Source organism: Raphanus sativus, chromosome 5 (assembly GCF_000801105.2).
Source record: "Raphanus sativus cultivar WK10039 chromosome 5, ASM80110v3, whole genome shotgun sequence".
Classification (NCBI taxonomy): Eukaryota; Viridiplantae; Streptophyta; class Magnoliopsida; order Brassicales; family Brassicaceae; genus Raphanus; species Raphanus sativus.
Window position 1 is genome coordinate 13154622 of NC_079515.1, and position 24294 is coordinate 13178915.

General features: G+C 37.8%; 2 protein-coding genes, 1 long non-coding RNA gene and 1 pseudogene across 3 annotated transcripts; 2 read left to right on the forward strand and 2 right to left on the reverse strand.

Moving 5' to 3' along the window:
• The first annotated feature begins 525 nt into the window (after window positions 1-525).
• LOC108858250 (uncharacterized) lies at window positions 526-1829 on the forward strand (annotated as a pseudogene).
• A 297-nt stretch (window positions 1830-2126) lies between these two features.
• On the forward strand, window positions 2127-3008 carry LOC130512417 (uncharacterized). The gene is made up of 3 exons (XR_008945948.1): window positions 2127-2418; window positions 2620-2777; window positions 2870-3008. It is a non-coding gene; the product is annotated as an uncharacterized LOC130512417 (long non-coding RNA).
• A 567-nt stretch (window positions 3009-3575) lies between these two features.
• On the reverse strand, window positions 3576-4619 carry LOC130512680 (uncharacterized). The gene has a single exon (XM_057010899.1). It carries the CDS (start codon window positions 4531-4533, stop codon window positions 3652-3654), a length of 882 nt encoding a protein of 293 aa, XP_056866879.1. The 5' UTR covers window positions 4534-4619; the 3' UTR covers window positions 3576-3651.
• A 446-nt stretch (window positions 4620-5065) lies between these two features.
• On the reverse strand, window positions 5066-13199 carry LOC108862461 (uncharacterized). The gene is made up of 17 exons (XM_056986760.1): window positions 12651-13199; window positions 12201-12570; window positions 12038-12112; window positions 11886-11948; window positions 11569-11754; window positions 10864-11487; window positions 10039-10773; window positions 9657-9938; window positions 9304-9456; window positions 8626-9011; window positions 7937-8384; window positions 7421-7738; window positions 6384-7134; window positions 6236-6294; window positions 5680-6150; window positions 5557-5595; window positions 5066-5426 (listed from the first exon to the last, which is right to left on the reverse strand). The coding sequence occupies exons 1-17, from the start codon at window positions 13004-13006 to the stop codon at window positions 5241-5243; spliced, it is 5502 nt and encodes a 1833-aa protein (XP_056842740.1). The 5' UTR covers window positions 13007-13199; the 3' UTR covers window positions 5066-5240.
• Between the last annotated feature and the right edge of the window lie 11095 nt (window positions 13200-24294).

Below are 24294 nucleotides of genomic sequence, written 5' to 3' on the forward strand. Positions count from 1 at the left end.
TTCGGCATTTATAAAGGTTATCTGGAGTGGATAAATATGGAAATCCTTGTGATCTTGTTAATCTACGAGTGGCGAGCATCACAAGTGGAAGTGGTGGAAGATCTGTGGGAGGAGGTTCTACTGGTGGATCTTTCGGTGGTGAATCAAGTGGTGGAAGATCTGTGCGAGGAGGTTCTACTGGTGGAGGATCTGTTGGAGATCATGGATTTTCCTTAGGTGACATCAATGAAGATGATGGTGATGGCATAGGAAAAATTTTGCCTAGTCAAGCTTCAAGAGGATTTCACTCTCAACTCTCTCATAACTTTGGAAGCTTTAACTCTAGATCACTTGACATGAACCCTCATAGATTTCAAGGATCAAGTTCTGGAAATTTTCTAGAAATGTTTAACTTTTTTAATAAGAGTAGCTAGGGGTAATGATGGACAAAATTAGTGTTGTTGGTGAATTAATAAAATATACCTTGTTTATGTATAACTATTGGTGAATATATTTTTTTCTTCAATTTCTAACTCTACTTTCTACATGAATTATCAGAAGTTTCAAATTGCTGAGTTATGTTCAAACGGTGTCGGAAATCTTAATGATGAAGAGATTGCGGAGCTGATCTTACTAGAAGAGGAGGAGGCCATGAGCACATGCATATCTCCTATGTTGCAACATTATTTAAGATATTTTTGTAAACGGCTTACAAGCTCGGATCCGAAAAAAGGATGGCTTATTATACGAGGTCAAATTTACGGTAATGAAATTTCATGTCAAACACTTATTAGGATGAGTCCGGAGGCTTTCACGTGGTTATTGGAATACTGCATAGACTTACGGGTTAGAAGCTTCCAGACGCATCAGTCTTGATGAGAGTGTTGCAATATTTCTAATCATTTATGCACAAAACGATACTCAACGTGATATTGCACTAATATTTGGACATTCGTAAGAGACTATTTCACGAACGTTTCATGATGTTCTTCAAGCAATGGAGCGAATGGATGTAGAATATGTGCGGCCACAGACAGCCCAAGAACTTATAGCTATCTCCAACCGTTTTGAGAGGGATGCAAAATATGGAACTTATTTCATGGATTTGTTGGTGCTCAGTGCTCTTGATGGAACGCATCTACCAGTTATGGTCCCACCTGGTCGAGAAATTCTCTGATTTATAAGTAGAAAAAGAATTGCTAGCCTTAATGTTTTGGACATATATGATTACGATATGCTTTTCACATATTGTTATGTTGGAATGGCGAGATCTGCCCATGATGCCCGAGTGTTGGCGACCACGATACCAGATGATCCAATGTTTCTTGTACCTCCAGAAAATAAATATTATCTTGTTTGACTCTGGATATGCTAATAGACATGGATATTCAGCTCCATATCGAAAATAATTTGGAGAGAGTACAAGATATCATCTCCAAGAATTCAATAATGGTCAACCACCTAGAACCAGCAAAGAAATGTATAATAGGTGTCATACATCGCTACGTTCTGTTATCGAACTAACATTTGGAATATGGAAGAAAAAATGAAAAGTTCTTAATGAATTTCCTAGGTACGATATCACCACGCAAAGAAGTGTAATATTCGCTACGATGGGTTTGCATAATTTTATCTGTCACCATAATTTTCAAGACTCTGACTTCGACAACATTAATATCGAGAATGATGATAAAAAAGCACAAAATATTGAGAATAATGAACATGATGAAGATAATATTTTGAGTGGCGAAGAAGAATCAGAAGCTGGGACGTATATGCAAATAGTTTATTATCAGATTGCTGAACAAATATGGACCGTAAATCAACATAGATCTCGGCGTCTTTATTAATTTTACTGTAACTTTAATGTTTATTTCTTTAATGTCAAAATAATTTATTTTTATGTATTGTAATATTTTTTTCACTTATTTTATATAATAAAAAATGTTCTTCTCTACTTAGTGTGCCACATCAGCACCAGATTACAAAGTCAAGTCTTCTGGTGTTGACACGTGTCCAGTTCGCACAAAATGCAGCACTTCGTTTTTTCTCGAAATCTGTTGGGCTCATCCTTAAAATTGGTCTGTGCGTTTGTTTAGTAAGCCCGGTCTGTTATAAATCTTAATATGATTTTTCGAAATGCGGTGTTTCTGATATTTATAGTTTTTCATCATTCTCTTCTCTCTCATCTCTCCCTTTTCCCCAATAGTGATTCTAGGGTTTTGATTTAGATTTCCTAAGTTACCAACGGAATCTCTAACTATGAATCTCCAATCTCCCAGCGATAAAGAAACACAACTTCAACCAAATTGAGAAGCAGACTTATATAGAAATCAAGATGGCGCGAGCGAGGGGCTGTTGCTTGACGGCGCTAGATATCGAGAGAAGCGTAATAGAGTTGTTGCAGGCAGTCGGAGCATGAAGGATTTCTCCATACAGGTATATACATATCTGCGCAAGTAGATTTCCAGTTTTAGATTTTGGAATCTTAATAGTTTTATTTACTCCAGACCATATAAGAAAGATTGAATACAAGGTATACCATAATTGAAATTAAACAAAAAGACTAAAGCTTACTTCAAAACAGTCGATCATAAATCTTCATAATGGGTTTGCATAATATATTGTGGGGGATCATAGGAATAAGCTCATCAAGAGAATGGAGCTCATCTATAGTGTACAAGAAAGTGAAGATAAAGCTAAGAAAATCAAAAACATAATTACCATACATGGTTATGACAAGGATCATGATGTGTACCAAGATGCCAACAAATACCCAGAACTGCACGGGGATCCAGGTCTGCTCCTTAAATAAAATAAGCGTTGTGTTTTCTGACATGGTTTCTCTGTTAATATCTGTATGACAGTGTAGACTCACCGTGTGTAACAGGTCAACCTTAGTCATCCAGGAGAAGCTAATGTTCCGGGACAAGAGGAGATCGTTCCACCAGGGATAAAAGTTTGTCCTGACATGTCTTCAGATTTATACCAAACCCGTGAAACTGGGCCTTTAGGAGAACCTTTTTATGGACAAGAAGCTGAGTCATATATGATCACATAGCCTAAACTATTTTTTTTACCTAGCCTAAACCATTTTTAATGAGAGATTGTAAGCACCTCTAAGCCATAATCCCTACTTTTTCTATTTGATTGTGCATGAATCTCCTTTGATTGGCTAATTCTTTTATATTTTTACTGATTTCTTCTTTCTCAAACGGTTGTTTTTATTAGGTCGAGTTCATCGTCTCATGGGCTCTTAAGTCTCTGATGAAAGAGCGAAGCGAAGTCCATCCCTAACAATTATTACAATCATATCTAAGAGTTCTTTTTTATCTAAGAGTTATATTCACGCAGTTGTAGTAAACGCGAACGAGACCATACTGTTCCATATATTATTCTTTTGTATATATCCTTGAATTTTATTAGTTCAAAGTTAAAATTTAGATTGATTTCTAAGTTTTTAGTATATTTAGTCGATAGTATTTAATTACATTTAATATAATAGACTTTCAATGACTCAAAATTGCAATAACTAAATGCAATTAGAAATGATTTCAAATAGTATGATTTGTTTAACAAGATGAATATATCATTAACATGATGAATCACATTGATCGTTGGTTTTACATATAAGCAAATTAAGAAGAAACTTAAAAGAAAAAGAAGGAACAATTAAGCGTGTGAATTATGAGCAGAGAGCATGTCACTGACGTAGCCACCAAGCCAAGGATCCATGGTCACTGACCTAATCTCCCATGTCGGATCGAACGCTTCCCATGGTATACTCTTGAGATCTTCCACCGAAACACCCAACTCCTCAAGTGTCACGTGCCGAATACTCTTATTACTGCTGTTAGCACTCTCACCGACATTCTTGTCCTCTCCAAGATCAATGAAATCATCACCATGGTGGTTTGATGATGATAATTGACTTTCGTAATCCTTGTTCGTCTCTCGAAGACCAGTAGACAAAGAAGGAAAGCAGGAATCCGCAGGAGTTACGTAGCCGCCAAGACTTGGAAGCGACACGTGGCCGTATCCTAAGCAATCTTGATATTCCTTGTTGTTACTATCAGTGTAACCAAGCAAATTCTCATGATGACTTGAAGACAAGGATCTCTTCTTATCCTCCTTCGTCTTCGTCTCGGGAAGATTAGTTGAAGAAAAGCATGATTGCACAGTTGGTAACCCCTTGACCACGCAACTTAATTGGTCGAAGGCATCAACGTCGTCCCACCAAGACCCCAATCTTGGCTTCTTCTTTGTAGGCTCTAGGGTAGAGTCGAGGTGGTTTCGCTTCTTATTCTTCTTAGAATCTAGGGTTTCCTCTTCGTCATCGTCATCGTCGATGATGATGACTGCATTAGTAGAAGGTAGCAACGAGTTAGAATCGCTTGTCTTCTTTATTTTAGACACTAGGGTTTCATCCTCGTCGTCGTTCATGGTGATGATTGCATCAGTAGAAGATGGTGATCCCACGGATATGAATTTCTGGAAAACGAGAGAGAGTTCGTCGTTCGAACGAGACCACCACTCTTCTTTCTCTATCGCCATGTTTCGCTTATTGAACCAAAAATAGAAGAAACTTGGAGAGAAACAAAACTAGTTGTGACTTAAGAGAGACTAAAGAAAAGCTCTTAATCTGGTTTTTGGTGGTAGAAAACGTATGCGCTATTTAGTTTATATAGGAAAAGATTATAGGTTGAAAAGAAAAAAGGAAATATAACGCAACCTTATAAAAGGAAATTCTTTTCTCCGATAAGGCAACTAAAAGGAAATTCTTTGATATCGTTTCTTAATATATTTTAATAAAGATTATTGTGCCTACTATCCTAAACTGTTAAATCTATGGCACATTTATTTTTTATCTGGATTTCAATAACAAAAAATACTATAATAACTAGTATTCCTTTATCCATAATTAACACTAAATAATTAAATATCGAAAAGAAACACTAATAAATAAGTCAAACCTATTTTTATTTGTCATACACCATGATGGTTAATGATTAATATTAAACTTGGTTAAAGGAAGCTGTTCGACCAAGAAAGACTACATTTACTTTTGTTTCGAAAGATAAATATATAGATCTGCATAATGCTACTTTTCAGACTACATTTATTTGTCTTGAAAGATAAAAATATCTTCCATATAATGCTACTTCAGACTATTTACGTTAGTGAAACTTGAAAGAAGCATACGATATTCTTGGAGATATGAATCTAGAAACAAAAGTGAATTATTGGATAACTTATTACATTCATAAGGCAGAGAGTCCCTTGGAGTTAGCAAACAAGTGTTTGCGGCTGATAAGCTCCGGTTTTTTGGGGGCGGTTATGAGAAGACTGGTTAGCAGAGACGGAGGACCGGTGAACTTGGTTTGCATCATTTCCCTCACTTTCACGTACCCATCGAGTGTCATCAACTCCAGAAGCTTCCTACAGCTCTGAGATTGCAAAGAGATACATATATAATGTTGTTATCACAGATCATATATAGAGAGAGACACAGACAAGACGAACATTGAGAGATCCGTTTGAGAAGAGGTTTAGGATAAAGATGTGTTTGTAAAGTACCTGAGGATTTAGTACATCCATTAGGTTTATGATCTCGTCCTGCCACAAAAGGAATGTTTTTGATTAATAATTTCAGCCATATTATAGTTGAGAGGAAAAGGGAGAAGTTTTTTTTTTTTTTACCTCAGGTATACCGGGATTCTGCATCACGGTACCTAGAACACGGCGAACGAGTCCATCAAAGACGACTTTATTTATGGACCCATCTGCGTTTACCCATGGATATATTGGCGCAGGTGGTGATTTCTCACAAGTCGATTCCTTTGTTTCACCTCCAAAACTCTTTCCAAATGTAACAGATGATGGACTTTTCATAGATGCTTCGTGCAAACCGCTTGCCTGAGCCGTTTCAGGAAGGTTAAGAATTGTAACCTTGTGAACTCTGTTGCCAGCAACGTGCTCACGCTCGTCCTGTGAAGAAATGCTGATCCTAGAGACATCGTTTGACCTATGCTCCCCAACAACTTTCTCTAGGTAATTCACTGGTAGAGGCCGCTGAAGATTATTGTCTGAGGTTTTACCTTCCTCAAATGTCAAGAAGTACTTTGATCGGTAGAAGGAATGGACAACACGGGAATTATCATACCCATTTACCTGAATGTTGTTAACATAGAATAACATTTAGAAAATGAAATATCAACATGGAAGTTTTGTCAAATAAGAGATGTGAAGACGAAACCTTCAAAGCTATCCGAAATGTTTCAAGGACATCTACAATACAATCAAAAGTTTCCTGGCCTGCAGATGAGCAAGTGGCAGAGGTTAGAAATAACACTGAGGAAACTAGTTTACACAAGCGTGCAATCCAATTTGCGTGATGCTGTTACCTGGAATATCAATAAGACGCTGGACCTCTTCAATGCTCAGACCTTGGTCACCAGCCTTCTGAAGGGCATCGGAAACGGTTTCAAAAACATTAGGACTGAATACACTCACTTGCTCGCCTGCAGATTTGGCCATAACAACACTAGCATAACTGGCCATTGCTTGCCAGGGAGAATCACCTAGACTGCCCGGTACGACTGTAGCATCTGTAGAGTCGAAAATTTCCTTCAAATCATCAGATTCACAACCACTATTTGCTACTACCCTGTTGAAGTGAAGTTCACCAGTGCGAGAGTCATCGTCTTTAAACAACTCTATTGCGTCAGCTGTTGATAGACTTACACGGCGAACAGATACTGCTATACCAGGAAAACCCTTTTCCTTTCGAAAGTTGATTTCACCTTCGCCCAGTAGCTTTTGTTTCTTAGCACTATCAGCTTCTGATTCTTCTATCTCATCAGCTCTACGTTTCAAACCTCTACGATCTCCGGGCTCTCCAACACCTTCTTCAGGCAAGGATACAGATATAGAGAGTTCACCGGAAGAAACCAGTGAAAAGAAATTTAAAACATCGCCACATTGCAAATCCGAAGTAAGAGCGACTCCCTCATCCATCAGGTCTCTTTCATTTTCGAGAAGCCAACTGGAGAACTTGGCTGCTCTTGTCCCAGTATTAACCGGGAATGGAGACTTTGAAATACTATGCAAGAAGCTCTGCGAAAGCACAAATGGCTGTCCACCACTTCCACCAACCTGGAACGTATTAGTAAAAATAATGACCTTCAGTTTGCTTTGACATAGAGTAAGATGAAAACATCAAAGTGTGGTCAAGGAAGGTATTTATTATCCACCATCTCATCTAAACATGAAGTATGCACGCAATGTGGTTTTTGACAGCAAAATCAAACTAACAAAAGGAAGAAAAGATAATACATCAAAGTCAAACATGTGCACATATGCCCCTTCATAAATTCTAGAAGCATATAATAAGAAGCCAGCAATTTTAATTCTGGGATAGGAAAGTGATCAGTAGTTTTACCAGGAACTTCTTGTCTCGGAGGTAGCTATAGGCTGTAAACAGGTCTCTCTCTGAATATCGTCTTAAGGTATCTTCCAGCAGATTTGGCATACCAGGTGCAGTGGGCATGCTCAGAAAGACAAGCTTTAACAGCTCTACAGCAGTAGAAACTGCCAGAGCTTTCCTTACTTGTATATTACCATTGTCGTTTCCATCTAAAGGGTTAATAGTTTGATGAAGACGATAGTGTCCGGATCGTCGAGATGTATCTTTAACGTGATCCATAGAAGGATTTTGAATGTTCTCTGAGCGAATTGCAGGTGGAACAGTTTCACTCCCCTGCAAGTTTTTAATTTTAGTTTATCATTAATTGCCAAAAATAAAAGGACGAACCATTGAAATGAAGACCTTCCAGGTGAGGGTGAATGAGATGGCAAATGGTTCCAGTAAATGTAGCAATAAAATGAAATATCAAAGTGAGGCGAAGCAATTGTAAGGATGGTGAAAAACAAAAGAAAAGGAAGCAAAAGTATGCACCTCATCAACTATATCTCTGTTTGACCATTCCCGAGAGCTGGGCTTCGCCCGTTTAGGGGCCACCAGTTTAGCCATCTTCTTGAGCTCAAGAATATCATTGAAGGCTTGACGTATACTATTTTCACTGAAGTCATCCCATTTTTCATCATCAGAAAATATATCTTTACCATGCTCAACAAAACCAGAATCCTTTCTAACAAGAACATGTGAACTACTGCTCTCAGGCAAACACTTCTGTTTCGTCTCTAGATGTTTTGCATAGCGCTCACTGAGTATATTGCAAAGCCTCAAGACCGCCTTCCGAAATTTATCATTCTTCATCAATGTTTGAGTCCGTCGCTTGCAAGCTAAAGGAGGTGCGGGCAGTTCACGAACTTGAGCCCAATTTACTCCGTGGAATTTTGCCCCCAGAGCTGCGCGGTGTCTAACATATTGACTCAACAATTTCCTGACCAGAGAATATTTGTCAGTGGTGTAACCCAATCAGCTATAATCAGATAGGAGAATGCCTAAAGCATGAATTAATGAATTCTCAATCAAATGGAACTCTTAAGTTATTGAGCCCTCCGAAGCATAAAGTCCCCGAAGAGAGACTCCTAAAACCAACATTGCATTGGACAGCTTCAACAAGAACACGTTGAATTTTTTTCTATCACAACTCATATAAACACATAGCTATACAAGCGTACCTGTCCGCCTCATCTGTCCATGAAAATCTTTGTGCAGGAGTTGATGTGGTCTTTGAACTTGCATACCGGTTGATCAGAGAAGAACACTGGCCCTCATCTTCAGTAAGATCCCCTATCTCCTCATTTTCTTGTTGATTCATCGGAATGTGGGATTGGTCTTCTTGTATGGTATTTGGAATATTCTCACTATTTGAGGCATCAATAGCATCTGAATATAGAACCTTTTGTTCATCTATTATTTTGGACCCGACACCTATTCCGGTAGTCTTTACGGGAGTTTCTCTTTTTCTTTTCCCAGAAGATGGAGAAGGGCTATTTTCTACAGCGTGATTTTTATCTTTTGATTTCAGGCGTCTTCCACGCTTCGCTTGATAGACATGCATAACCTGAAGTATGCAACCAAAAATACAAGGTTACCCAAAAATCAAGAAGAAAAAAAACAGAGAACATCTAGGTCAGTTTTATTCCTGAACCAGAGATGAGAAAGCTTTAAATCGAACTTTAATAAGATTCAGGCTGAAACACTAAAAGAATCAAGGTTCCCAGTCGGCATGATTCTAAGATCAAAAGACCATAAGAAACTATTGGCCAAATTACCACCTGGTCTCAAATAACCAAGTGACCTTGACAATTTTAACAATATATACAGCACCGCCACTGCACATAACATATATTTACCTGCTCTAAGGTCAGGTTCAGATCCTTAGCAATCTTCTCACACTCTTTGAATGAGAGTTTTTCCTTCTCATCAGCTGCAATACGCTGTAAGAGCTTAGCACGCTGTTCTGCTGTCATGACGCAATCTGAGGCCCAAGAACGAAAACGAAAAACCTAAAAGAACTGACAGTTAGAAGCTGTTTTCTAAATAACTGGCAGCTGAAAATTAACATCACAGGATAATATAGCAGAGATATACGCGTGACATACATACATATTATGAGTACGTTCTAGTTTTTTTGTCTATGGAAAAAATATACACTCAGCTGTTGGATCCATATAATAAGCCATGCTATAGAAGATCAAGCTTATACCTCTTGAACAACAGATCCCGGAAATGCTTGCTTAGCAGCTCTGTGATCAGCAGCGGCATAGCAATACTCTAAAGTTAGCCAATATTCATCGACAGCATCTCTATTTGATAGAATAAAGTCATGCCGAATACGAGGGCGAAGATCAAGAGACATGACACTTGGTGTAGCAGCAACAAACACAGGTTCCTCTATATAAGGCATAAGCTCCATTGCATGTGTCAAATTGGCATACTTCTCTTCAATCTCGTCATGTCTGAATCTATTATTTACCATCTGAATCAACTACAAAACAAAAATAGGCACAAGCAATAGAATTACATGGTTTTTGAACTGCAAATTTTCATGAATTAATATACTTGAGATGAAATCCGATTATTATTACCTTTAATCGGCGCAAAATATCAATAAGCATTGATAATCTACCAGTCGCAAGAGTATCCATTAGAAGCTTATACTCTTCGCTGGGAAGCTCGGAAAGACGCATACCCTGTCTGCATTTCTTCATCATATCATCAGCTTTTTGAGTAGATCCAACAACTTGTAAAAACAGTTCGAGTGGCATGGCTCTAAAAGCATCTTCAAGTGCAAACAAATTCTCAAATTTATGATCATGTGAAGAAGAAAAGGCATTGTCCCAGCCAGGTAAGGAGCTAAAATAGTCCCAAAGGAAACAATGTAGGAGCTTCACGCGAACCATCTTTGCAAGCACGAACCCGTTGGCTCGCATGGCTCCTGATTTGCTAGCTCGTGCATCCAAATCCACATTACTTTGACCTCTCTGAATGTCATTCAATATCGGAATTGGTTCGTTGTTTTTTCTCTTTGACACACTCAGGCCACGGAGTCCCAGTTCAAAAGACCTAATCTTATCATGAATAATACCAAATTCTTCTGGAGTCAATCTTTGAACAGATGGATGCAAAACTATCACAGAGCTACGGTTACGACCACAATTAGTTACATTTGGTACACTAACGGCGATGCATTCACAGAGTCCTTCTTGTTGAAGCCTTCTAAGAAGTCTGTCAATGGTTTTTCGATCTACCTTGGTGCTCCTGTCTTTCTCAAGACTGACAAGCCATTTGTGTAGTTCTGCTCTCAAAACAAACTTCTCTTCCTTTGACCAGCCAAGAAAGAAGAAACAATCAGTTAGTTGGAAGGGAACAGAAGAAAATTATGGAGAAAAAATATAGTGAACAGTGATTACATTCAAGCGCTCAAGTATCCTCCGTTCTCTTCGAGCGTTTTCAACAGTGATAGGAAGTTGTTGATGCACTTTTGGTTTAGACGGCTTCGGTAGAACGAGATGATTCATTTCTGATAAAGCCAAATCAGTGGATCCCATTGCAGTATCAACAACCTTATCATCGATCTCATGGAACGATTCTTGCAAGCTACGACATGCAAGCACATTTCTTCCTGTGGCATTAGATGGGGAACAATGGAGAACTCCTGAACTTCTTTCAGAATCAGTTAACCTTACAGGTGTAGCAACTTGGCCCGAGTTGCATTCAGAATCAGTTAACCTTGGAGGCGTAGCAAAGTCCGTATCAGCCACTGCAAGACTTTGTTCCATGAAAGGCTGAGCCAATCCACCAGTATCAGGAGGTGTGCTGGAATCATTTGCCGGTATGTTACTTTCCCTGCTAATAGTTTCAGCTCTATCAGGAAACAAATCAGCAGAATCGGTCCCAGCATTACGAGAAGTCCAAACTCTATACACTGTAGTCTTTTTGTGGCTTTCTGCCTGTAGATGCATCCCGACTCGTGAACAGATACTATGAAGCCGAGCATAGCTCTTCTTTTTATCCATGCCAAGTCTTTCGCATACCTGGTAAAAGTAACAATTTAATACTCTCACGTATTCAATTTTCTCCAAAAAAACAGTAAGCCAAACCCATCAAATGAATACCTCCATCACAGCTAAGCCTTTAGATCCTTCAGCATCAACCATATCATAAATTTGATTATCTATTGGAAGTTCCAAAGTTTGTTCTGTTTTTTGGGTACTCCTTCCAAATTTCAAGAATTGCTTTTTCCCACAATAGGTAAAATCTTTTTCTGAAAAACTTTTAAGCAAACGGAGGCATCTTTCCACCTACAAAAGAAGAACCCACATGGAAAACAGTTTTGAATTCAAACAAAACAGGAAAGAAATGCTACATAAAAAGGGCAAATGGCCAGCATATATGGAGAATGAAGGAATGAGATACAGATTATATAGCTCACCCTATTGTTCACCACAGCATCAAACTCCTCTACTACATGAGACTCTGTCAATCGGCGACAAACCTGGTGTCATTCAGAATATCATAACTGAACTTGAACCAAGTTTTAAAGATATGTCTATATGATTAAACAAGAAGAAAAATATATATTACACTTCTCCAAGCTCTATGCCTTGAATGTGAACCCAGATAACCAAGGTCTTGCTTAACGTCTGAGACGACTAGAACCTGCACAACAAGAAAATCTTCATATGGAGCTAGAAAGATCCAGCTTGATTAAAAAAAAAAAAAGAAAGAAAGGAATTTGCAAATTGACCTTATCAGTAGCTTCTTCAAGCTTATCACAAATAGCCTGCATTGCTGGTAGAAAATCTTTGATGAGCGTATCCTCTTTTGTAATCTCATCAGATTGTGTAGCATCTCCGGGAGAAGTTGGGTCCTCTTTACAGATTTCAAACCTCTGCTGAGAACCCAAAGGCTTGGAGTAACTAGTTAAGTAAATCATGTTGGTGCTAACGCATGAGGTGGTTTTAGAATCTCCTTCACCATCAACTTCCTTGGTTCTCACAATCGCAGGTTGCCTAACAATCAAACCTCGAGACTCAAGTTGCTTCACGATATAAAAGAAGTTCCTCCCTTGGATGTTAAACTCTTTAGCAAGTAGGTTTTGTGCAACGCCGTTCGATCTGCAATTACAATCAATTACACAGCTGAGTAATTAAAACTGAATTTTGAAAGAAACCTAAAAAAAAAAAAAAAAGCTTACCGAGCAACAGCGAGACGCTCGAGAACCTGTCGTTGAACGGCTGAGATAGTCGTGTTATTGGACTGAGCGTCGTACAAGCCAACGAAGTTACCTCGGAGCTTCTCATTCGCGATGATCCTCAAATCGAGTCTATGAGCATCGTCCAGGAGTTGAATCGAAGGATCTGATGATCCGTACACAGTGTTCTTCGCCTTGAACTGGAGCTGAGGGATTGATAGCAGGTTTCTCCAGACATGTGACTTGACGGAAGGAGATAGAGGAGGAGGAGAGAGGCGTGACCAGAGGGAAACTAGAGGGATCCCTGTGTTTCCCTGACAGCAGATTTCCTCCAGTGCGGTGCATACAATCGAGTCCATTCCACCCTAACGCCGCTGAGTTAGGTCAACGTGAAACTCTTCCGCTACGAAAAGTTCTGGCCGGAGAGGTTTTTTGGGAAAGGTTACGCGATGATGATGGCGGGGTCAGAGGAGGGTCGAGAGAAAGACAATTCGAGTTCTTGGTGACGGGATCGATCTCGACGAGCTGCGAACAATAACATAATTACGAGGTTATTATCAATTAGGATTTAGGGGTGGGAAAGAGAGAAATAGGGAAGAGCAAAATGACAATAATGCACCTATTCAATATGTTGATTTCACGCATTTTTCTCATCCTCAAACTAAGTGCTGTTTATTTACCCTCACAACTGCAAACTGTTCATGAATAAAAGTTATCCGCACACCCGTGCGGATGTTTATTGAACTTTTATATATATATGACTAGGATCGGCCCGCCCTACGGGCGGGAAGTTATAATAAAACACATTTTATATGATTTTTATTAATTTATGAAGCATTTAAAATCATTATAAAAATGATATTATAGACAAACAAATAACAAAAGGAATTCTAAGATCATATTGTTATTTTTAATAAATATTTTTTTTGGTTTAAACTAAAGTGATCTAATATACTTTAATATTAGTGCAGTGGATGCTTTATAATCTTAGACCAAAGAATATAGAGGAAACTTTGTGTATTTTGGCAAAATATAATTAACGAAAAACATATATAAACAATATAAAACTGAAAAAATGAAATATATTTTGTTTATACTATTTGGGCAGAACATGTTTTTACAAATATATACTTATGTATTTCGCATATGCACTTAGAAAAAGAACTCTTACACAATTCATTAATATTTAAATTTTGTCATATAACATGAAATACACTTTATTTTGAAAGGTTTTAGTAACAAAAATAATTTTTAACATTTACTTTTTGAATTCACTATAAAATAATTAAAGAAAAACAATTTATGTTTATATATATTTTTACTATTTTGGCTTATGCATATTTTATTATGTTTAGAAATATATAACTTTTATTCAGAACTACACAAAGCTACCTTGTAAGTCTCATGTTACATGCTAAAGATTACTATACACCTGAGGTCAATTTAAACATTTTTTACATTGTGAATCTTTTGTTTTTCGATGAGATATTGATGTTGCACTATAATGAAAACAAACCAACTAAATTGTAATACACTTGTCTTCCTTGTACAACAAAATCGTTGTCCTTCGGTGAAAGAAACATGTTCTGACTTTTTTTATCAGAGTTGAATCCATATATTCTTGGCATGTTTGATAAGGATATCTTGCTTCCAAACGATGCCATATTTTCACAAATCTTTTCCCTTAATTGTTTGAATTGAATCAACCTTTTTCTAACCACTTAAAACAAACGGCAATTAAATTTTTTTGAATGCTTATGATGGATGAGAAACCAAAACAAAAAAAAAGCCATCCTGTTGACAAAAAAAAGGAAAACGCCATCCTATTTTCGATGGATGAGAAACCAAAACAAAAACATCCAATGAAAGCTTCATGTTCTACACTGCTCCATCAACTCCCAGTAGCAGCCGCAAGAGCAACAACAAACTTTGAATCTTTAGCTAACGAAGATGCCATTTGATGAACCAAAACCTCTTGCACCATTCCCCGTTCGCTCTTCCCCAAATCTAATATGTGCCCACTATGAACCATATAGCCTTAAATGGCTTAAATTTGATGTCCCGTTTTTTTAAAGAGATATGCAGCTATGTAACCGAAGAGAAAACGTTATACCTGAAAAAGAAAAATGTGGGATTTGAGTTTCCTTAAATACTCCCATGATCATCTCATAAAAACATAGATACTGCATCATACTCTTAACACAACATCAGGACCAAAAAAGGTGAAGCAAATATTTAGTGGTATCGTATATTATAAAGCTCAAATATCATCAGAAAAGGGGAAAGATATTGAGCCATATCATTTAAGAAATTTCTCTCACCAATCATAGTGAAAATGGAAAAAACAGAGAATTTTTATATTATACATGGGTATTGAATCAATGCCTGAAGCACACCATTCTTGTCAAACATTGCAATCTTTTGAACAGCTCTAAAAGCCACAAAAATCTAATCGTTCATATAGAAAAATGGGCAAGAGAGTATTAATATTTTCAGAACAAAAGATTCAGTGAGGGAGACATTGTCTAGCGAGTATTACCGTGTGTACAACATCCAAGGTTACTGCACACTGCATGTTCTCGATGGATGTAAGAAGAACCAAAACTTCTGCTGACGAACTTCAGCTGAAATTAAAAAAAAGAAATAGTATCAATTCTACTAAACACGAAATCATATCAATGCTAAATAACATGATCAGGTTCACCAGAAAACAATATCAGTGTTAATAAACAGGACAGAGTTTGACGGAAAATAATGACAGTTTGCCGGAAAATAATAACTCAGAACAATTAGAATCTAGAAAAAAAACTGAGGGATCGGACTTCAAATCATAAAAAAGCACATCGATTCAGCCATGAAGAGAGATGAGTAGCAGAGAGATGTTGAGATTGTGATTCTCAGAAGAGAGATATGAACCTATTTATATCCGATATAGCCGACGGAGTAACGCAATTGAAGATCTCATACTGGGCGTATGAATTAATGGGATTAAAGACATAGCAATCACACCGTCTTCAGTTACAGAAACTTGATAGTCACCGTCTCCGCTGATTGAAGAGAACCGAAAAACACAAACGTGTTCATCACCACGGATTAGGGTGCGTCAATGTAGGTGGTCTCTGGGCCGCAAAACAAAGCGGGACATCAAGCCCAAGCGAAGCCAAGACGAAATCAAGAGGACAGCATGCTGCGTTTCATTAATCGGACACGTGTCAGCCTGTAAAAGCTTGAATTAGTGACGTGGATGCTGATGTGTCTCAACAGGAGGGAAGCAACTCTACTTTATATAAATAGATTCTATTCTAGTTTCGTTGAAGAACATTGATTTTAGGTTTAATCAAATTGTAAAAGAAAATTCACAATTATCCAGTGAGTCTCATTTAAAATTTGTTATTTTTACTAAAAAGACTTTGATTTTGGTGCAAGTAATTTGCTATTTTTAATCAGATTTCTATGTGATTCTGCTAGCTAAAGAGTTCCATAACAATAACAAAACGTTCTATACTGCCATTCAATCTCGTCAAGCTCAGAATACCATAAGGGAAATCAGGTGTTCAAATGGTGCTGTAGTCATAAAGCAAGAAGATATCAGTGTGGAAGCGGTTAAATTTTTTTCTGAGTTCTTGAATAAGTCTCCGGATAACTACACTGGGGCTTCTGTGGATGAGTTAAAGGAGCTTATAAATTTTCGCTGTTCTGATGGGGAATGCTGTGCATTAGAAGCTGAGGTAACTGCAGAAGAGATAAAGGATGTCTTATTTGCTATGCCGTCAAATAAGTCGTCAGGGCCTGACAGGTTTCCAAGTGAGTTCTTCAAAACCACCTGGTCAGTTGTTGCTCCAGATTTTACTGCTGCAGTTCAATCGGTTTTCAAGTTCGGTTTCTTGCCTAAGGGGGTTAACTCAACTATCCTTGTGTTGGTTCCTAAGAAGACTGATTCGATTGTAATGAGAGATTTTAGACCCATAGCTTGTTGCAATGTGTTATACAAGGTGGTGTCGAAGATTATTGCAAATAGGCTTAAGGAGATTTTGCCGAGGTTAGTCTTAGAGAACCAGTCTGCTTTCATCAAGGGTAGATTATTGATGGAGAATGTTCTACTAGCTTCTGAATTGGTTAAAGACTATCACAAGGATGCTGTGTCGCCTAGAGCTGTGATGAAAATTGATATATCGAAGGCTTTTGACTCGGTTCAATGGGAATTTGTTCTTCGAAGTCTGGAGGCAATAGGAGCTCCTGATCGGTTTATTCATTGGATAAGGCTATGCATAACTACTCCATCCTTCTCTGTCCAAGTCAATGGTGAGCTAGCGGGCTATTTTCAGAGTAAGAGGGGTTTGAGGCAGGTTTGTTCACTCTCACCATATTTGTTTGTTCTGTGTATGAACGTTCTCTCACATAGAATTGACAAGGCGGCTAAAGATGGGTTATTCAAATTTCATCCTTGTTGCAAAGAGCTTTCTCTCACACATTTGTGTTTCGCAGACGACCTCGTGGTATTTGTGGAAGGTACAAGAGATTCAATTGAGGGTGTCTTGTCTGTCTTTGAGGGATTTGCTCACTGGTCGGGCCTGAGCATTAGTATTGAGAAGTCAACAGTATATATGGCGGGTGTGGAAGCTGAGGAAAAAAGAAGAATTTTGGTAAATTTTTCTTTTGCTGAGGGTTCACTGCCAGTCCGTTATCTAGGCCTTCCACTCATGACGCAAGCCATGAAAAGGCAAGACTATATGCCGCTAGTGGAGAAGGTAAGAAGTAAGATAAGCACTTGGACAAGCAAGTATCTCTCATATGCAGGGCGTCTCCAGCTGATAAGTGCTGTACTGATGAGCATTGTTAACTTTTGGGCTGCAGTGTTTAGATTGCCTAGCAAGTGTTTAAAGGAAATTGAAAGTATTTGTGCTTCGTTCCTCTGGTCAGGTCCTGATCTGAGATCCACGGGTGCTAAGATTGCTTGGGAATGCATCTGTAAACCGAAGTTAGAGGGTGGACTGGGGATTAGAGCTCTAAAGGAAGTAAACATTGTCTATGGGCTTAAACTGATATGGAGAATGCTCACTGGTGATTCTTTGTGGGGTAAGTGGATTCAAGTTTATCTGTTGAAGAAGAGAAGCTTTTGGGAGATTAAGATCAATACACAACTGGGATCTTGGATGTGGAAGAAAATGCTTAAGTTGAGAGAAGTTGCTAAAAGGTTCTATAAGATGGAGATTGGTAATGGAAGACATGTTTCCTTTTGGTACGACAATTGGTCAGATATGGGAGTGATGATTGATCTATTGGGTGATCGTGGTATGGTTGATTTGGGGATAAGGAAAGATGACACTATAGAGGAGGCTGTTTGTGTTAAAATGAAGAAGAGAATAACCAGAGGAAAGGAGTTAGTTCATTATAAAAGACAAGTGCATCAAGAGAAACTGATTTGGGCTAGTATGCACAGTCTTGCTCCACAAGTTATCATATGGACCTAACTTACCTTGTAAGGCAAGAAAGGAGTTGGTGATACTTAATATGGACGTTGGGAGTCTATGAGAACTCAAGGAGACAAGTTTGAATTCAAAAGAAAGAATCTGATTTGAATTAAGCAAGAAAAAACACATGTGATGCATAAGAAGAAGAACAGACCTGTCACTTTCACTCAAGCAGGCTGTGCAAACCTCTCTCATGTCCCTTTCTCCTCATCTGGTCGTGCCTCACCTTGTCCATATCCTCCTGGCCTCTTCCATTTCCCCATTATATTAGTTGTTTAGTCATTCCCTGTTTTATTAATTGTTTATTGTAAGTGATTGTTTATTTAAAGACCTTCACCATCTCTTGTAACAATCATCCAGACTTAATACAAGTTTCTCTCACTAAATTTCGTGGCTCTCTCTCCCTTGCTTGTGTCTAAACAATTTTCACAATGTAAGGAGTTTAGAGTTATGGTTTAGAGGCTGCCTTAACTCTCTTTCTCTTAAGGCAGCCTAATACTTGTAAAACTCACTCTAAACTCTTCTTTATCTTCTCTTAAGCTCTAGATTACTGATTCTAATTTCCATTCTCCTTAAGTGAACAAACTGAAAGTGTTGTGTCACTTCACATGGAATAGATTCAAACTAGAGATTGATTGCCACACATAACCAGTTTACTATCTAGGATCCTGGTTATAGTGTAGGCTGCTTTCATATAACCAGTGTTCTCTTTATGACATTTGGTTGTGTGTTAAGCTATTTAAGAGGATTCAACCACCAGTTGGTTGTCTCTTCATTTGAATGGTGAGTTCCTGTTGTATGGTTGAAGGGGATCCAGTTACAAGTTAACTGAATACTCTCTTGACATGAGACAAACACTCATGAATTCCAACATGGTATCAGAGCAAGGTTGCTCTCTTGGGCTGAACTCACTCTGTTCTACTTCATCCTGAAGCTCTTTCTCTCTCACTTTGAAATTGTTTTTGATGAGCTGTGTGGCTAGGATTCAAAACATGAGCAGTAGAGAGGTTAGATGAAGTATGTTTTTCAAAATTCAGGATGCAATCTTTAAATGTTTTTTTAAATCAATGACTCTCCCCTTGATCTCCTCATTGTTTAAGGTTTGGATGAAAGACTGAAATATGTTGTTACCAGCCTGAGGGAGGGAGAAAAGATTATTCTTGCATCTTGAAATCACTTTAAAAAAAAAAAAACAAAAGATTTCTGAAAAATGTTTTTGAACAGATTCTTGAGTAATCTGATTCTGAAAAATGTTTTAAAAATATTTGACCAGTGGACAAACTGTTTTGATCCATTGGTGTCTTTGTTGTGTGAGCCATAGAAAACACTTGTTTATGTGTTATTCTGATGGTTCTCTTGTTGCAAGCCCTGGAAAACATCAGTTCATGAGTTATTCCAGTGGTACTTTTCTAAGATCAGTGAGCAAATTAATTGTTCAATGGTCCATTGTGTTTCAGCTACTAAAGCACCAAACTCATGAGGAGTATTGGTTGCTCCTGGCTGTTAATGCTTCCGCAAAACTCAAGAAAACAGAGCAAAACTCTGTCCATTAGAACTCTTGAGCAAACTCTCTATTCTCTCTTTTCTAATTCTTTGATTCTCAGGTTACTTATTCTCCATCATTCTCCCATTCTCTGGCTACTAATACTCTGGTTACATCATTCTCTACTCTCTACTTATTCTCTGGTTACTTTTACACTGGTTACTCAATTCTCTATTCTCACAATCTCTTGTTATAATCTGCCTAGGGTTATTAAGCTGTCTTGAAAGAATTGTCTTGCTTATGCCCTTAGGAAAATTGATTGTTATGTTGCCTGAAAGCTTAATCTTGTTGATTAGGATTCAGAGAGTGTTGCTAGGATAGAATCTTAAAGATATCTTTCCATTGCTGCTGTGCTTATTTAAATTGTGTTTTAAAGATCAGACTTGGTGAAAACCAATGTTCTGGTCTCTTGTTGTCTACTGATGCTTGTCTTAGTGTTGGTTTGACAGATTGCCCATGTTGATCAGAGCCTGCACAAGATGCATATTCCTGACCATGGAGAAATAATTTCTGAGTAGACAAGGAGGCTTAAAAGCTCATATCAAGCTTGTCTCCTCCCCTATACTCGGATTCAAGCTTGAGGGGGGCTGTAAATGAGCTTCCATGGCCTGTCTAGAAGCCACTGCAAGAAGAATTCAACAAGGACAGCAACAACTTGGTGTTAGAACAGATGGCCATCAGAGACTACTTGACAAGAAGATCAGGTGGAGAGTCAAGCTGATTGGAATGCTATGAATCAGCCCAAGGCATGGAGTTAGAACAGTTACCTTCTGGTTGGGAAGCTATGGATCAGCTTCTATATGAAGTTAGAACAGTTACCTTCATTTGGGAAGCTATGAATCAGCCCATAGCATGTGTGCTTGTACCTGGTTGATGAAGCTTGTGGTCTCAAGGCATTGGTTATCATCATTGGCTCTCATCTTCCAAGCTTGACCACATACTCTCATTCTCAGGTCAAGCTTGAGGAGGGGTGTTAATATGAGAAGCCAATGTCCATTCTTCTCTAAACAATCTTGTTTAGAAACTGCCTAAGGTTGTTAAACTGTTGAAGATGTCTTAAAAGATGTTAATATGAGAAGCCAATGTCCATTCTTCTTATGCAAGGGAAGTACCTAAAACTATACTTATTCTGTTTTGAATAGGTTTGCCCCTTGAGAATTGATGCATGTGTTTGTGCATTGTATGAATCAGGTACTTGGATCTCATGAACAGAGTCTGGTCGTGGATCAAACCCTTTGATGATGGCAGGAGGTCAGAAGAAAGGGGGAGACAAAGAACCAGCCACATGGAGAGTTCCAAGCAGTTTTGAGTGTGAAGCAAGGAAGGCATTGGTGCCAGCTTGCCATTGAAGTAAGGCCATGATCCAGGGTTTATGAGTCCCTATAGTTGATTATAAGACTCATAAACCCACTGGCCAATCCCTAGGCTGAGGGTAGTTGCACTCTTTTTCCCTAAGTGATGGTTTTATCCCATGAGGTTTTCCACACTTAGGTTTTTAATGAGGCAAGTACTCTCAGTTCCAAGCTTGCCCAAGGATCTCCTATGGTCAAGCTTGAGGGGGAGTGTTAAAATGAAGAAGAGAATAACCAGAGGAAAGGAGTTAGTTCATTATAAAAGACAAGTGCATCAAGAGAAACTGATTTGGGCTAGTATGCACAGTCTTGCTCCACAAGTTATCATATGGACCTAACTTACCTTGTAAGGCAAGAAAGGAGTTGGTGATACTTAATATGGACGTTGGGAGTCTATGAGAACTCAAGGAGACAAGTTTGAATTCAAAAGAAAGAATCTGATTTGAATTAAGCAAGAAAAAACACATGTGATGCATAAGAAGAAGAACAGACCTGTCACTTTCACTCAAGCAGGCTGTGCAAACCTCTCTCATGTCCCTTTCTCCTCATCTGGTCGTGCCTCACCTTGTCCATATCCTCCTGGCCTCTTCCATTTCCCCATTATATTAGTTGTTTAGTCATTCCCTGTTTTATTAATTGTTTATTGTAAGTGATTGTCTATTTAAAGACCTTCACCATCTCTTGTAACAATCATCCAGACTTAATACAAGTTTCTCTCACTAAATTTCGTGGCTCTCTCTCCCTTGCTTGTGTCTAAACAATTTTCACAATGTAAGGAGTTTAGAGTTATGGTTTAGAGGCTGCCTTAACTCTCTTTCTCTTAAGGCAGCCTAATACTTGTAAAACTCACTCTAAACTCTTCTTTATCTTCTCTTAAGCTCTAGATTACTGATTCTAATTTCCATTCTCCTTAAGTGAACAAACTGAAAGTGTTGTGTCACTTCACATGGAATAGATTCAAACTAGAGATTGATTGCCACACATAACCAGTTTACTATCTAGGATCCTTGTTATAGTGTAGGCTGCTTTCATATAACTAGTGTTCTCTTTATGACATTTGGTTGTGTGTTAAGCTATTTAAGAGGATTCAACCACCAGTTGGTTGTCTCTTCATTTGAATGGTGAGTTCCTGTTGTATGGTTGAAGGGGATCCAGTTACAAGTTAACTGAATACTCTCTTGACATGAGACAAACACTCATGAATTCCAACAGTTTGGAGGTTCAGGCGTAGGAGAAGGCGCCGTTCTGAGATTCTAAATGAGGTGGAGAGTATTTTGGACGTGGTAAGAGTGAAGATTTGTAGTGACAGTGATGATGTAAGCTTGTGGAGAGGGAAGACGGGCTATAAACCTTGTTTCTCTACCAAAGAGACTTGGTTATATCTGAGAACGAATAGTGTGCAGCTAAAGTGGACCCGTGGAGTCTGGTTCTCGATGGCTACCCCGAGATTTGCCTTTATTGTATGGCTAGCTATGCAAAATAGGCTTTCAACAACGGATAAGATTGTGAGATGGAGTCAGGGAGCAGATGTAAAGTGTGTGCTTTGTAAAAATGATGTGGAATCCAGAGATCATTTATTTTTCAAGTGCGCTTACTCGGCTCAACTCTGGTGTTCTCTTGTAAGTGGCATACTTGGTAGAAGCTACTCGGTGAGTTGGGAGTCCATTGTTAAAAAAGTTTCTGAGAGTAATCTTGAAAAGAAGTCTCTATTTTGTTTGAGGTATAGCTTTCATGCTGCCACTTATGCAATATGGAGGGAAAGAAACAGAGTTAAACATGGTGAGAAGGAGATGCAGATAAATATGCTTATGAAGCTAACTGATAAAGAGATTAGGAACAAGCTAAGTCTGGTAAAGAAGAAGGGAAGAAAAGGAATGGAGGATGTTCTTCGGTTCTGGTTCCAAACCAGAGTGTAATATGAGTTTATTTTGAGTGTTTCAGTTGTTGATTTTAATTTCTAAACTGGTTTACACTCAGATGTAACAAGGCTTTTTTGAATAAATTTAAAATTCATTCAAAAAAAAAAAAAAGAGTTCCATAACATAATTTGTGTGTTTCACACTGTTAAAATTGTTTTGAGGATTAAATGACTTCAGTTTAATATCCTTTGTCTCTGATTTTGGGTCGATTAATTCTGATGTTGTTTTGTTTGATTAGTTGGGTGATTATTGCATCCAAGTTTGCTGATAAGAACAGAAAGCAACATATAATAAAATGTGGTTAAAATCTATTTAAAATCATCGTTTCTTGGTTTTGGTTTATCCAATAATGGATTCTAATTTTACAAATGATATATAGTTTTAAACTATGATTTCAAGAGATGAGTTTGTTCCCTGAAGAAAATACACTTTTGTGTGAGGTTACACATTTTTTTATTACATAAATAAAAAGACTTTAAAGTTTTTTTGTGTGTGTGTTTGATTTTAGGGAGAATTTGCCAAATAACCAAGTTTGAGAAGGAAATTAAATGTAGAGCACTGATTTTGACATAATTTACTCCATAAAAATTATGTCAAGTTTTATCCGGTAGTGCCCTTTTGTCATCCAAGTTGCCAGTAATAGAAAGAGAAAACTAATGACATCAACAATTTGACACCACAATTAATTATCACATAATATAATGCTACCAACACCACACGTTTGTTATGACATCAACAATTTGACACCACAATTAATTATCACATAATATAATGCTACTAACACCACACGTTTGTTTACAACATAAATATGTATCCTATTTTTCTATACCATATCTTTGAAATAGAATAAGATTCCAAATCCACTCACATTTTGTAAATACTAGACTTTACTCCAAACATCAATCCATATATACTAAACTCCAAATTTTAAACATTACCTTTCATCCAAAAACTAAATCCTAAATTCTAATTACTGAACCCTTATATAATCATAAAAAATATATTTCATATCACCGAAATATTATAGAGCTTCAACCCAACACACAACTCGTTAGTGTTAAACCTAGATCTAACTTTTGAATACTAAACCCTAAACTGCTATTACTAAACTCAAACCTCAACCCCCACCTTCCAAATACTAAGCCTTAAAACTCTAATCACTAAACCATAACCCCAAGTACAGATTATAAACTCAAATAGAATGGAACAAAATACATAGTATAGTACATATTAGTGAACAAAATAAAACACTTTTATTAATCATCAAATGAAACGATACATGATAAGATGTCTAAACCCAAACCTCAACCACACCTTCTAAATACTAAAACTTAAATTCTAATCACTAAACCTTAAATCCTA

Coding starts and splice junctions, on each gene's coding strand:
- LOC130512680 (XM_057010899.1), bottom strand. CDS start 4,533: ATGGCGATAGAGAAAGAAGAGTGGTGGTCTCGTTCGAACGACGAACTC.
- LOC108862461 (XM_056986760.1), bottom strand. CDS start 13,006: ATGGACTCGATTGTATGCACCGCACTGGAGGAAATCTGCTGTCAGGGA. Junction 11,949..12,037: donor GGCATAGAGCTTGGAGAAGT/GTAATATATATT, acceptor GAATGACACCAG/GTTTGTCGCCGATTGACAGA. Junction 9,457..9,656: donor CGGGATCTGTTGTTCAAGAG/GTATAAGCTTGA, acceptor CAGTTCTTTTAG/GTTTTTCGTTTTCGTTCTTG.